Source organism: Oncorhynchus nerka, linkage group LG7 (assembly GCF_034236695.1).
Source record: "Oncorhynchus nerka isolate Pitt River linkage group LG7, Oner_Uvic_2.0, whole genome shotgun sequence".
NCBI classification, from domain to species: Eukaryota; Metazoa; Chordata; class Actinopteri; order Salmoniformes; family Salmonidae; genus Oncorhynchus; species Oncorhynchus nerka.
Window position 1 is genome coordinate 46,024,230 of NC_088402.1, and position 14,193 is coordinate 46,038,422.

General features: G+C 41.9%; 1 protein-coding gene across 1 annotated transcript; it reads left to right on the top strand.

Annotated features, from left to right (window-relative positions):
* Positions 1-8,884: 8,884 nt before the first annotated feature.
* aqp10b (aquaporin 10b) lies at positions 8,885-11,998 on the top strand. Its single transcript, XM_029665508.2, has 6 exons — positions 8,885-9,116; positions 10,045-10,171; positions 10,288-10,425; positions 10,599-10,717; positions 10,916-11,133; positions 11,345-11,998. The coding sequence occupies exons 1-6, from the start codon at positions 9,030-9,032 to the stop codon at positions 11,562-11,564; spliced, it is 909 nt and encodes a 302-aa protein (XP_029521368.1). The 5' UTR covers positions 8,885-9,029; the 3' UTR covers positions 11,565-11,998.
* Positions 11,999-14,193: the final 2,195 nt, after the last annotated feature.

Below are 14,193 nucleotides of genomic sequence, written 5' to 3' on the forward strand. Positions count from 1 at the left end.
CCAAGAAATTGTAGACCTCCACATGTCTGGTTCATCCTTGGGAGCAATTTCCAAACGCCTGAAGGTATCACGTTCATCTGTGCAAGTATAAACACCATGAGACCATGAGACCACGTAGCAGTCATACCGCTCAGGAAGGAGACGCGTTCTGTCTCCTAGAGATGAACGTACTTTGGTGCGAAAAGTGCAAATCAATTCCAGAACAACAGCAAAGGACTCTCTGTTTATTATATATGCATAGTCACTTTAAACATATTTTCATGTACATACTACCTCAGTCAGCCTGACTAACTGTCTGTATGTATGTAGCCTCGCTACTGTTTATAGCCTGTCTTTTTACTGTTTTATTTCTTTATCTACCTATTGTGCACCTTTTTGCACTACCTTTTTGCACTATTGGTTAGTGCCTGTAAGTAAGCATTTCACTGTTGTATTCGGCGCACGTGACAAATAAACTTTGATTTGATTTGAAGAGGCTGGAGGAAACAGGTACAAAAGTATATATATCCACAGTAAAACGAGTCCTATATCAACATAACCTGAAAGGCCACTCAGCAAGGAAGAAAGCCATTGCTCCAAAACCGCCATAAAAAAAAGCCAGACTACGGTTTGCAACTGCACATGGGGACAAATTAGCGTATGTTTTGGAGAAATGTCCTCTGGTCTGATGAAAGAAAAATAGAACTGTTTGGCCATAATGACCATTTATGTTTGGAGGAAAAAGGGGGAGGCTTGGAAGCCGAAGAACACAACCCCAACCATGAAGCACGGGGGTGGCAGCATCGTGTTGTGGGGGTGCTTTGCTGCAGGAGGGACTGGTGCACTTCACAAAATATATAGCATCATGTGGAGGGAAAATTATGTGGATGGAAAAAGCTTGGTCGCAAATGGGTCTTCCAAATGGATAATGACCCCAAGCATACTTCCAAAGTTGTGGCAAAATGGATTAAGGACAACAAGGTCAAGGTATTGGAGTGGCCTTCACAAAGCCCTGACCTCAATCCCATAGAAAATGTGTGGCCAGAACTTGAAGTGTGTGCGAGCAAGGAGGCCTACAAAACGGACTCATTTACACCAGCTCTGTCAGGAGGAATGGGCCAAAATTCACCCAACTTATTGTGGGAAGCTTGTGGAAGGCTACCCGAAATGTTTGACCCAAGTTAAACAATTTAAAGGCAATGCTACCAAATACTAATTGAGTGTATGTAAACTTCTGATCCACTGGGAATGTGATGAAAGAAATAAAAGCTGAAAGACAATTCTCTCTACTATTATTCTGACATTTCACATTCTTAAAATAAAGTGGGGTTCCTAACTGACCTAAAACAGGGAATTTTTACCATGATTAAATGTCAGGAGTTGTGAAAAACTGAGTTTAAATCTATTTGGCTAAGGTGTATGTAAACTTCCGACTTCAACTGTATAGTAACCCTAGGTGTAAAATAATAAATCATGTTTACTTCTCAAAGTATTAAACTGTCAAGAGGAGTAAAACAATGTTTTCCACTATCGGCATATCTATTTATTATTGCCATTGAAATGTTGGCTATTAAAATCATATCCAACTATAATATCAAGGGGCTAGAAATCCAGGCCTTAAAAACAAAGGTGTCATTGTATGCTGATGATACATGTTTTCTTTTGGATCCTTCCATAGCCTCAGAGGATCTAGATTTTTTTTCATAACCTTTGGATTACAACCAAATTATGATAAGTGTACCATAATACCTATTGGATCACAAAAAAAATACAACTTTTACATTACCGTGTACTTTACCAACACAATTGTCTGGCGGCGAAGTGGACACACTCGGTATTCATATCCCAAAGAGAGAAATTCTCGCAACAATACATTTTTATACAAAGTTAGAAAAAAATAGACAAGATCTGGCTACCATGGTGTTGGGGTTCATTTCCTTGTTCATTGGTGAAATTAGCATTATGACTATTTTTAATTAAATCATTCAAAAACCTTTATTAATGCAATTGCAGACAGAAGTTGACAACAGGAACATAACTCGTGTTTCCGAGTAAGTTCTGCATAAAAGAAAAGGTCCCAAGTTATTTTATTAAACCCAAAGTCCAGCCCTAGATACGTCATTATCTTCTACTTATGAGACCAAACCATGCCTACTCAACACTAAAACTCTTGTTTATATAGCTATCTAAAAGCTTAGCAGTTTGTCCAAATTGATTTATAGTGGAATGTCTGACTAATCTCTTATCTCGTACACTCCTCCGCAGAGTTCTGTCTTCACAGTCACACATTTCTCAGACAGTTTCTTCATAAGAAGCAGAGAGACTATAAAAGTACTGTGGAACGATATTAAACCGCATAATGTTAATCTGTAGTCTTGGACCCTATACATGTAAGGAGGGAGGGGTCTTATAACCACTCCCCTTTTATTAATACAACACAATCATAATCAATTATTATAATACATCAAACATTTTGTACGACCCCTAGGTGAACCCCTTTCATTTCCCCCTTTGAGACTAATTAGTCTCACAGCTTCAATCATAATATTCTCCTCTGAAATCAAACAGAGTTGGCAAATACCCCAGATCCATTTGATCACAGTGATGGCCTTCTAAAGGGAGAAACAACTCCTGAGGTTCCTGGAATGCTGGTGGGGGTGGATGCATCTGGCTATACTCCCATTTCCTCTCGAGTCCTTGGAAGAACCACACGAGTTGAAAAAATAATGAGATTACGAGAAACCAGAAATAAACCAGTCTCACCTTCAGCACGATTTGTATCAGCTTCCACCAACACCATCATTCCAGCATGTTCAAGAGCAGTTAGTAATTTTCTTACAAATATAAACGGTAACCAAAATCGACCAAACCTCCTACAAGCATAGGAGTAAACAATGAAAACAAAGTCAACAACTTTTTCCATCACATTTCCAAAATTAACATGACATTTTTCAGATTTGATTAAAACCCTGTACTTTCAAACTAGTAAGGGCCTGCATGGAGTATGTAAAATTATTAATCCCCTTTACTACAACTCCTGCACCTAGAAAGATGACTAGGGCTGCCATCTCTACCTGAGACAACACATGTCCATTAGCTTCATTATTTTGAGCCACTGCTCTTTTAGCTCTGCCATTCGATCTGAAACTAATTTGCAAAGAACTGTTCAGCAACTCAGAAGCAAGTAATGTCGCTACTGTCAGTTCAGTTTCCCTCAGATAATAACACCCTTTCCATCCCATGGGGAGGAACATGTAGCCATTACCCCCTCAGATCCAGAGATGATCTGGAGGTGTACCCATGCCTTTGCCTATGTCTGACATATTTACCCTAGTTATCAATTGTTGCCTATCCAGTACATCAAAACTACTGGTATCTGTTTTTAGGCCTGTGTAAGACAGGCAATTAGTGGTGTTTCCTACAATTCCCTGAGTTGCAGATACAAACAGGGGGAGTTATTTTGGGTTTTAATCCTGCCAACACAACATCTCCTTTATCATTTAGAGGCTTTACACTACCACTCAGATACTCTCCCCATTGTACTTCTATGCATTTAATCAACTGGGAATTGTTACCTGGTTGTACGCTAGGAACCTTCTTCTACCTTGGCCATTTAGTCTCAATGGGCCCACCCTCTTTAAATTATTTAGCTGCATCTGAACTATAACCTATTGTCTTATTGGATAATCCACATTCCAATGCTGCTTCCTTTCCCCTAGTGACCAACATCAGAATAGTATAATTGCTGTTTCTTTGTCTAACCCTGGTATTGTTACTTTGCATAAAATGGAATAATTAACATCCAAACTCCTTCTTTCCAATTGGTACTACCTGGGTTTCCCACAGAAAGACTATGGAGGTGGGTTTATGGAAAATCATTACCCGTGTGCCAGATGTGTTCCCCTTCCCCTGTAATCCTATGTATGTCACTGCTTTCACCCATTTATTATTCTCCACATCCCCGTCCACAAAGGGAACGGGTAGGATGTGAGAGCAATAAATACCCTGCATGTGTGTTTCCATGGTTGCAATTTTCTTGTTTCACAACCATAGTGTGTGTGTATGATGGTTTCCTCGACATCTGATGACTCTTCAGGTTCTGTGGCTGAACCCTCTGTTGGTTCTTCTGACCTTTGGTCTTGGCCCTCTGGCTGTGGTCTTCCCCTTTTCTCCTCCGGCCCTCCTCATCGGTGGATCTCAGCCTCTTTCCTCCAAAAGCAGGATGGTTGCCAACCTGGGAGAAACCTGGAATGGGAGAGATGGTGCCATCCGGACCTCTGGGATTGGTTCTGCTGCCTTCCTAGTGTGAGAGTGGAGAAAATTTACAACAGAAGTTAGTTCCTTCATGTACTCAAGATGGTCTCAGTTATGTCTACCTGTCGGTCAGTCATAGGTCTCACCCCTGGGGTGTTCATTGGTCATCTTGTTAACATTTCATAAGGTGTACACCCAATACCTTTGTCATGGCTGCTGCGCATTTTCAAGAGGACAAGAGGTAATCCAATGGAAACAAAAATGCCTGTCTATTTGTGAAAAAATCACTAAGCTAATGACTTGTTTATAAAATTATATAAGCTCAAATTATTCAATTCTATTTGGAATGGCAAGCATGACAAAATTAAACGGGCCTATTTATATAATGAATTTGAATTCGGAGGGTAGAAATGATTAAATACTAAAGGCTTCAGTCATACAAAAGCTTTACTTAAATCCAAACTGGTTCTCTAGCAGATTAGTAAAGAATGGCCATTTTCCCTCTATTCAGGTTACAACCTCCGACTTTCGGTTATTTGAAAATTAAATAATCTCCAAAGTATCGCTATTTTTAAAACAACCCATAGAAATTTGGTTGCAATTTCTGTTTAATCCACCAGAAATGACAGACCTTTATATTACAGCAAATATTATGGTGAAACTCAAATGCAAACTTGGCACCGACAGATACGGCAGCTCTTAAGCAACTTCACAGCATTTAGTTTTTTATTAGCCCAGGAAATGTTTTGTGTTATTACATAAACCTGGAAATAACTTTTGGATATCGGAGCGGCGGTAACTCACCAGCAATACGACTTTCCCGAGTGTCCGTTGTTCGTACCCCCCAGGGCAATTGAACTGATTCCAGAGGCTTATCCAAAACATCGCCAGCGGAGAAGAGGTATTTGGAGTGGTCTGCTAGTCCGACTCAGGTGGTGTGAACACCACCCACCGCTTCTGAGCATATTACTTGCTTATGTTCAGTCTCTGGATAATAAAGTGGTCGAGAATCTCCTTCCAGAGAGACATCAGGGATTGTAACATACTGTTTCACAGAAACATGGCACTCTGGATATACTGTCCCTGTCCATACAGCCAGCTGGGTTCTCAGTATATCACACAGACAGGAAAAAAGAACTCTCTGGGAAGAAAAAAGGTGGGGGTTTATGTTTCGTGATTGTGATAACATACAGAAACACAAGTCCTTTTGTTCACCCGACCTAGAATACCTCACAATCAAATGCCGACCGTATTACCTCCCAAGAGAATTCTCTTCGGTTATAGTCACAGCGGTGTATATTCCCCCTCAAGCCGATACCACGACTGCCCTCAAAGGTCTTCACTGGACCTTTTGCAAACTGGAAACCACATATCCTGAGGCCGCATTTATTGTTGGGATAATTATTATTATTATTATTTATTGTAGGGATTATTGTAGGGATTTTAACCAAGCAAATTTGAGGAAAACGTTACCGAAGTTTTATCAACACATTGTGACTGTAGTACTCTCGCTGCTAAAACACTCAACCACTGCAACTCCAACTTCCAGGATGCCTACAAGACCCTCCCCCGCCTTCCCTTCGGCATATCAGATCGACTACATTTTGCTCCTCTCTTCCTATTGGCAGAAAATCAAACGGAAATTACCCATGGTAAGGACTATTCAATGCTGGTCTGACCAATCGGAATGCACGCTTCAATATTGTTTTGATCACGCGGACTGGGATATGTTCTGGGTAGCCTCAGAATAACATTGACGAATACACTGTTACGGGGACTGAGTTTATCAGGAAGTGTATAGGAGATGTTGTACCCACTCTGACTATTAAAACCTAGCCTAAACAGAAACCGTGGATAGATGGCAGCATTCACGCAAAACTGAAAGTGCGAACCACCGCAAGGTGACTGGGAATATGGCTGAATACAAAGTGTAGTTATTGCTTCCGTGAGGCAAGCAAACAGGCAAAACGTCAGTATAGAGACAAAGTGGAGTCACAATTCAATGGCTCCGACACGAGACGTATGTGACAGGGTCAACAGACAATCACAAACTACAAAGGGAAAACCAGCCATGTCAAGGACACTGTCGTCTTGCTTCCGGACAAGCTAAACCCCTCTGCCGGCTTTGAGGATAACACAGTGTCACGGACCTGACCCGCTACCAAGAACTGTGGGCACTCCGTGGCAAACGTGAGTAAGACATGTAAGCATGTTAGCCCTCGCAAGGCTGCCGGCCCAGACGGCATCCCTAGCCGCGTCGTCAGAGCATGGGTAGACCAGCTGGCTGGAGTGTTTATGGACATATTCAATCTCTCCCGATCCCAGTCTGCTGTTCCCACATGCTTCAAGAGGGCCACCATTGTTCCCCTACCCAAGAAGGCAAAGGTAACTGAACTAAATGACTATCGGACCTCTGTCATCATGAAGTGCTTTGATAGGCTAATTAATGATCATAATACCTCTACCTTACCTGACACCCTAGACCCACTTCAATTTGCTTACCGTCTCAAAAGATCTACAGACGATGCAATCGCACTGCACACTGCCCTATCCCATCTGGACAAAAGGAATACCGATGTAAAAATGCTGTTCATTGACTATAGCTCAGCATTCAACACCATAGTATCCTCCAAGCTCATCATTAAGCTCAGCCCCCTGCTGTACTCCCTGTTCATCTATTACTGCGTGGCCACACATGCCTCCGACACTACAGTATTAGGCCTGATTACCAACAATGACGAGACAGCCTACAGTAGAGGAGGTGAGGACCCTGAGAGTGTGGTGCCAGGAAAATAACCTTCCACTCAATGTCGACAAAACAAAGGAGCTGATCGTGGACTTCAGGAAACAGCAGAGGATCCACATCGACGGGACCGCAGAGGAGCAGGTGGAAAGCTTCAAGTTCCTCGGGGAACACATCACTGACAATCTGAAATGGTCCACCCATACAGACAGTGTGGTGAAAGCACAAAAGCCCCTCTTAAACGTCAGGAGACTTAAGAAATTTGGCTTGGCACCTAAACCCCTCACAAACTTTTACAGATGCACAATTGAGAGCATCCTGTCAGGCTGTATCATCGCCTGGTATGGCAACTGCACCACCCGCAACCGCAGGGCACTACAGAGTCAGTCTGCTGTTGTGGAAATTCATTTCTTCAAATAATCATCTTTATTTAAAATCAATTCGTTATTGCAATAATGAAACCGGTCAACTCAACAGTCTTGACTGTTGGGCTGAGCAACCTTTACAGACAATGCACAGTTTTTTTATATAGCTGATACCAAGTATGTTTGGTTCCACCCTTCCCATATAGATAGGGGGGCACCATAAGCCACTTTGGGTTCATCCTGTTGTCATCTGCCTCTGGTGTTGTCTCCCAGATGCCAGGATAATTAGACACAATAATTATTATGTTCTACTCCCCCAGGCTCTATTTATCTCGGTTACACCCACCTCATCTTATCTAGGGAATGCCAGCTGTAGGTCTTTACCTGGCCATCATTAATCAGTTGCTGGCCAAGCTTCAAAAGACTCCTCTCAGTTCACTCAGAATGAAGGAGAGAAATGTCTCACTATTAGTTAAGTGTATATAATCGTTAATTATTCATGTCATACAAATCAGGTAAATATATCATTTATCTATCACACTGCCCAACGCATCACCCGGGGCAAACTCCCTGCCCTCCAGAACACCTACAGCATCCGATGTCACAGGAAGGCCAAAAAGAGCATCAAGGACAACAACCACCCGAGCCACTGCCTGTTCACACCACTATCATCCAGAAGGTGAGGTCAGTACAGGTGCATCAAAGCTGGGACCGGGAGACTGAAAAACAGCTTCTATCTCAAGGCCATCAGACTGTTAAATAGCCATCACTAGGCGGCTTTGACACGGTTACGTAACCCTGCACCTTAGAGGCTGCTGCCCCATATATATAGACTTGAAATGTAATAATGGAACACAAGCCATTCTAACAATGTTTACATATTTTTGCTTTACTCATCTCATATGTGTATATACTGTATTTTAGTCTATGCCACTGACATTGCTCATCCTAATATTTATATATTCCTTAGTTCCATTATTTTACTTTTAGGTTGTGTGTATTGTTGGTAATTGTTAGATATTACTGCACTGTTGGAGCTAGATCAACAAATTTACAGCTGTGCCATACAGATTGCAAAATATTTTCGTTGCACCAATTCCAAGGCACATGGTTTAAGAACTGATACAACAAAACAACGCTGGATTCAAAACGTAGCGTTTTTCTACTTAAATTATGATACAAAATTCTTGCAACCAATAGAATGTTAGGGGAAAGTGGTAGGGTTAAGGAAAAATATATATATTTCAAATAATATATAGTTATACAATAAATATGAGGGATGGGAAATGATGCAGACAATTAAATTGATATAAACCACAATCTAGTTCCAATATTAAAGCGGAACCCCCACCCAAAAAATAAAAAAAATATCAGGGTTGTTTTATTGGGCTCTTCATTTAATATAACAAACAAATGTAATATTGGTGCACAATTCCTACTTAAAAAGAACACAGAAACGACTCTTCGTGGAACGACCCACAGATTGATAACCCTTCTACATACACAAGCCTCAGTCATGCCATAAAACAAGTGACGTAGAGGATTGCGGGTATGAGTGCAAGCCTTCTCAGTCTGTGAACGTGTTAATAGTCAGCCGGAGAGGAAAAGTTCACTGTCCAAGTTACGTAGTACTACTGATGAGGACATTATATTAGCTTCCTTTTTAGTGTCCAAAACACGCTACAGGGATGGACCGACTGCTAAATAAATTTCGAATCAGGAGTAGCCTTGCCAGAGAGTGTTTGGCTGAGTGCCTGGGGGTCTACATCATGATTGTGAGTGCCTTTCTGATACTGGGCAGAATAGTACATGCTGCTCTGTAGGAATGGTTGGAGAGACTTGTCCTTCTAGTACCTCAGTTGTAAGGGTTGAGGTTAGGCAGAGGGAGATGATTGTAGTATTTCAAGGATTGTATATGTGTGTTGGTGTGTATCCTTCAGGTTGAGCCTTATTCCTTAAGACATCTGTCCATTGGTCGGTCTGTCAAAGTACAGTGAATGGTGGAAGGGACAGCGCAGGTGCAATCCAACTAAGGATAACTTTGGCATTTAATGTTTCTATTATTCTAATTTGAATCTCCAGTCCTTCCACACACTATCTCGCTCTGATCTTGTTTTGAATTGTAAGTGCTTGCAAAACCCCATTTGTGCTATTGGTGGATCGTTACAATGGCTAACCAAGGACTTTGACCTCCGAGAGAGAGCGAAAGAGAGCATGAGTGGAAGGAGAGGTGTGGGAGGGAATTCCTAAATCAGTAGAATTTGAGTAATTTGGAAAAGAGAATGTTTGTACATTTCCGTTTGCAATATTATAAACGTTCTGCCCTATTGAACATGCCCCAAGCCTTGAGATTAATGCCTTGTTGCTCTTGCCAGGGTCAATAAAAAATTATAGCGAACAACAAAATCATAAAGCGATACACTTCCTCAGAACAGTGGAATGTAAAGACTGGCTTATCAGACAAATGTGCCTAATCTGGAATGGTTCTCTGAGGTTACCCCACTATTTGAGTAAACGACAATGGGGAACCACTTTCAATTGAAATTTGATATAGGCCTTCCTGGTTACCTGATTTATTAGCCATGACAGTAAATTCTGAGATGATTTGACATCTCAATTCAAGCAGTAGTTTTAAAAAATGGGGATACGATGCATTAGGGATATAACTCCTCTGACACAGACCTTGTTTTGTTGTGACTGCAGCTGTTTGGATGTGGCTCCGTTGCCCAGGTAACGACATCTGAAAACAGTAACGGTCACTACCTGTCAATCAATCTGGGTTTCGCTCTGGGAACCACCTTTGGAGTCTATGTTTCCCGTGGGGTGTCAGGTAAAGTCTATGAGTGTAAATCTATACATGTGGATGAGGGAGAGGAAAGAAAGAGGCCATATCTTGATAAAATAGTTGATACATTATCAAATAATGGTTGTTTTGTTCTCTCAAAGGTGCTCACCTGAACCCTGCAGTGTCTCTCAGCCTCTGCTTTCTGGGCAGACATCCTTGGACACGCCTGCCTTTCTACGTCTTGTTCCAGATTCTGGGGGCCTTTATGGCTGCTGCCACCGTAGCCTTGCAGTACTATGGTAAGGGGAAAATGTAGAATATCAACCTTGAATACTAGAAAATCTAAAGTTATGGCTGCTGCCACTGTAGCCCTGCAGTACTGTGGTAAGGGGAAAATGTAGAATATCAACCTTGATTACTAGAAAATCAAAAGTTATGGCTGGAGCATGATTGTGCGTGTTTCCATTCACAGATGCTATACAGTTCTACAGCGGTGGTCACCTGACCGTGAGTGGTCCCAAAGCCACAGCAGGCATCTTCTCCACATACCCTGCTGACTACCTGAGCCTGTGGGGGGGCATCATGGACCAGGTCGGAACCCCCTTCTTGGTTTACATGAATATAGGATAACTAACATAAACACATTGGAAATGTATTTGTACCTGGAAGACTCAATCAGGTATTTTACTAAGGGCTGATTTGTTATCAATCATTTGGGAGAGGTTGAATGGCGCCTCAGCCATCATGGTGTCACTGCTCTGTAGTGGTTAACCGGCTCACCACCTCCAGGTGGTTGGCACGGCTGCTCTCATGGTGTGTATCCTGGCTCTGGGGGACAGCAGGAACAGCCCGGCGCCTGCAGGTCTGCAGCCGGTGCTGGTGGGGGCTGTGGTGTTGGTGATCGGAGTCTCCATGGGCTCCAACAGCGGCTACGCCCTGAACCCAGCCAGAGACATTGGGCCTAGACTGTTCACATACATTGCTGGCTGGGGGGATGAGGTGTTTAAGTAAGTCAGTTCTGCTACATATTTTGACACTCTTAATGCCCTTGTTTAAGTAAACCAAACAAGTACTTTAATATGTTAGGCATTTTTAGGGGGATCTTGAAATTCACATGAGTATCTTAAGCTGATCGCAAAGTATTGTACTTTGACATTGTGTATACACTGATACAGATAGCAGGTAAGAGATGTTACTGTTTCTTTCTTTCCCTCTCAGGGCGGGACGTGGTTGGTGGTGGGTGCCTTTAGTGGCCACTTGTGCCGGCGCTCTGGTAGGCACACTGATCTACGAGCTCCTCATTGAGGTCCACCATCCAGAGAAGGGGCTCATCTTGGAGTCCTCAGCCCAAGGACAGGCCACTGAGAGCAGGCAGGCAGTGGAGCTACATCCAGAAAAAAAAGACCCTAAGGATGGACTTGATGGAACCATCATGTGAAATGGGAGAATCTAATAGTGGGATTTTAAACTGTTATATCCTAAAGGGCTATAAGATTACACTCTTTGCAAGACACTAGTGTATGTGTCACAATTATAAACAGAGGAATGATTATCTATCTGTATAAAATACTCTAGTTGTAAATGTGCCTAAATTAAAAATACAATACTGTCCCTAAACAGTTATATAAAGCTTCTTCAATGACTGGACAGAAGTAAAGGCTTGATAAAGCAAAGTTCTCCCGTACACATTTATTTTGAAACGGCACATAAAAATGTATGGCAATTCAGCACACAATACAGATGGAAAATAAAAGCGGAATCATTATTTATCTATAGTACCTTCGGAAAGTATTCAGACCCCTTCCCTTTTTTCACATTTTATGTTACAGCCTTATTCTAAAATGGATTAAATAAAAACTTTTCCTCAATCTACACACATTTTTGCTAATATCTAAAAAAATAAACATACCTTTGTTACATAAGTATTCAGACCCTTTGCTGTGAGACTCGAAATTGAGCTCAGGTGCATCCTGTTTCCAATGATCATCCTTGAATGTTTCTACAACTTGGAGTCCACCTGTGGTAAATTAAATTGATTGGACGTGATTTGGAAAGGAACACACGTCTATATAAAGGTCCCACAGTTGACAGTGCATGTCAGAGCAAAAACCAAGCCATTAGGCCGAATGGATTTTCCATAGAGCCTTGGTCAGGGAGGTGACCAAGAACCCGGTGGTCACTGACAGAGCTCCAGAGTTCCTCTGTGGAAATGGGAGAACCTTCCAGAAGGACAACCATCTCTGCAGCACCCCACCAATCAGGGCTTTATGGTAGTAGCCAGATGGAAGCCACTCCTCATTAAAAGGCACATGACAGCCTGCTTGGAGTTTGCCAAAAGGAACCTAAAGGACAGACCATGAGAAACAAAATGCTGTGGTGTTATGAAACCAAGATTGAACTCTGCGGTCTGAATGCCAAGCGTCACATCTGAAGGAAACCTGCCACCATCCCTACGGCGAAGCACGGTGGTGGCGGTTTTTAGCAGCAGGGACTGGGAGACTAGTCAGGATCAAGTGAAAGATGAACAGAGCAAAGTACAGAGATCCTTGATGAAAACCTGCTTGCTTCAGAGCACTCAGGACCTCAGACTGGGGCGAAGGTTCACCTTCCAACAAGATAACGACCCTAAGCACACAGCCAAGACAATGCAGGAGTGGCTTCGGGACAAGTCTCTGAATGTACTTGGAGTGGCCCAGCCAGAGCCTGGACTGTACCCGATCGAACATCTCTGGAGAGACCTGAAAATAGCTGTGCAGCGACGATCCCCATCCAACCCGACAGACCTTGAGGATCTGCAGAGAAAAATTGGGATTTAATTTTTTAAAATTTTATTTAACCTATATTTGACTAGGTAAGTCAGTTACTAACAAATTCTTATTTTACAATGACGGCCTACCCGGGCTAAATACAGGTGTGCTAAGAATACTCGAGGCTGTAATCACTGCCTCGACTTTTATACATTTGCTTACATAAAAAAAAAAATTGTTTTTAAATTTGTCAATATGGGTTATTGTGTGTAGATTGATAAAGAAAAAAACAATTTAATACATTTTAGAATACGGCTAGAACGTAACAAAATGTAGGAAAATACAGTACCAGTCAAAAGTTGACACCAATTTTGTAGAATAATAGTTTAGATATCAAAACTACTGTATGAAATAACCCATATGGAATCATGTAGTAACCCAAAAAAGTGTCAAACATCAAAATATATTTGTGATTCTTCAAAGTAGCCACCCTCTGCCTTGATAACAGCTTTGCACACTCTTGGCATTCTCTCAACCAGCTTCATGAGGTAGTCACCTGGAGGTGTTAAAAGTTAATTTGTGGAATTTCTTTCCTCAATGCATTTCTGACAAGGTAACTGTGGTATACAGAAGATGGTCTTTTACCAAATAGGGATAAGTCCATATTGGCAAGAACAGCTCAAATAAACAAGAGAAATGACAGTCCATCATTACTTTAATGTGGAACATTTATTTGAAAGTTTCTTCAAGTGCAGTCGCAAAAACCATCAAGCGCTATGATGAAACTGGCTCATGAGTACGGGCACAGGAAAGGAAGACCCAGAGTTACCCCTGCTGCAGAGGATAAGTTCATTAGAGTTACCAGCCTCAGAAATTGCAGCCCAAATAAATGCTTCAGTTAGGTATTACTACACTGTTGGAGCTAGAAACAAGGTTTTCACTACACCCACAATAACATCTGCTAGACATGTATGTTACAGATCAAATTTGATTTGAAGATGATAAGTTCATTAGAGTAACAGACACATCTCAACATCAACTGTTCAGAGGAGACTCGGTGAACCAGACCTTCATGGTCGATTTGCTGCAAAGAAACCACACCAATAAGAAGAAGAGACTTGCTTGGGTCAAGAAATACGAGAAATGGACATTAAACCGGTGGAAATCTGTCCTTTGGTCGGTTGAGTCCAAGTGTAAGATTTTTGGATCCAACACAGTGTCTTTGAGACGCAGAGTAGGTGAATGGATGATCTCTGCATTTGTGTGGTTCTCACCGTGAAGCTTGGAGGAGGAGTTGTGATGGTGTGGGGGTGCTTTGCT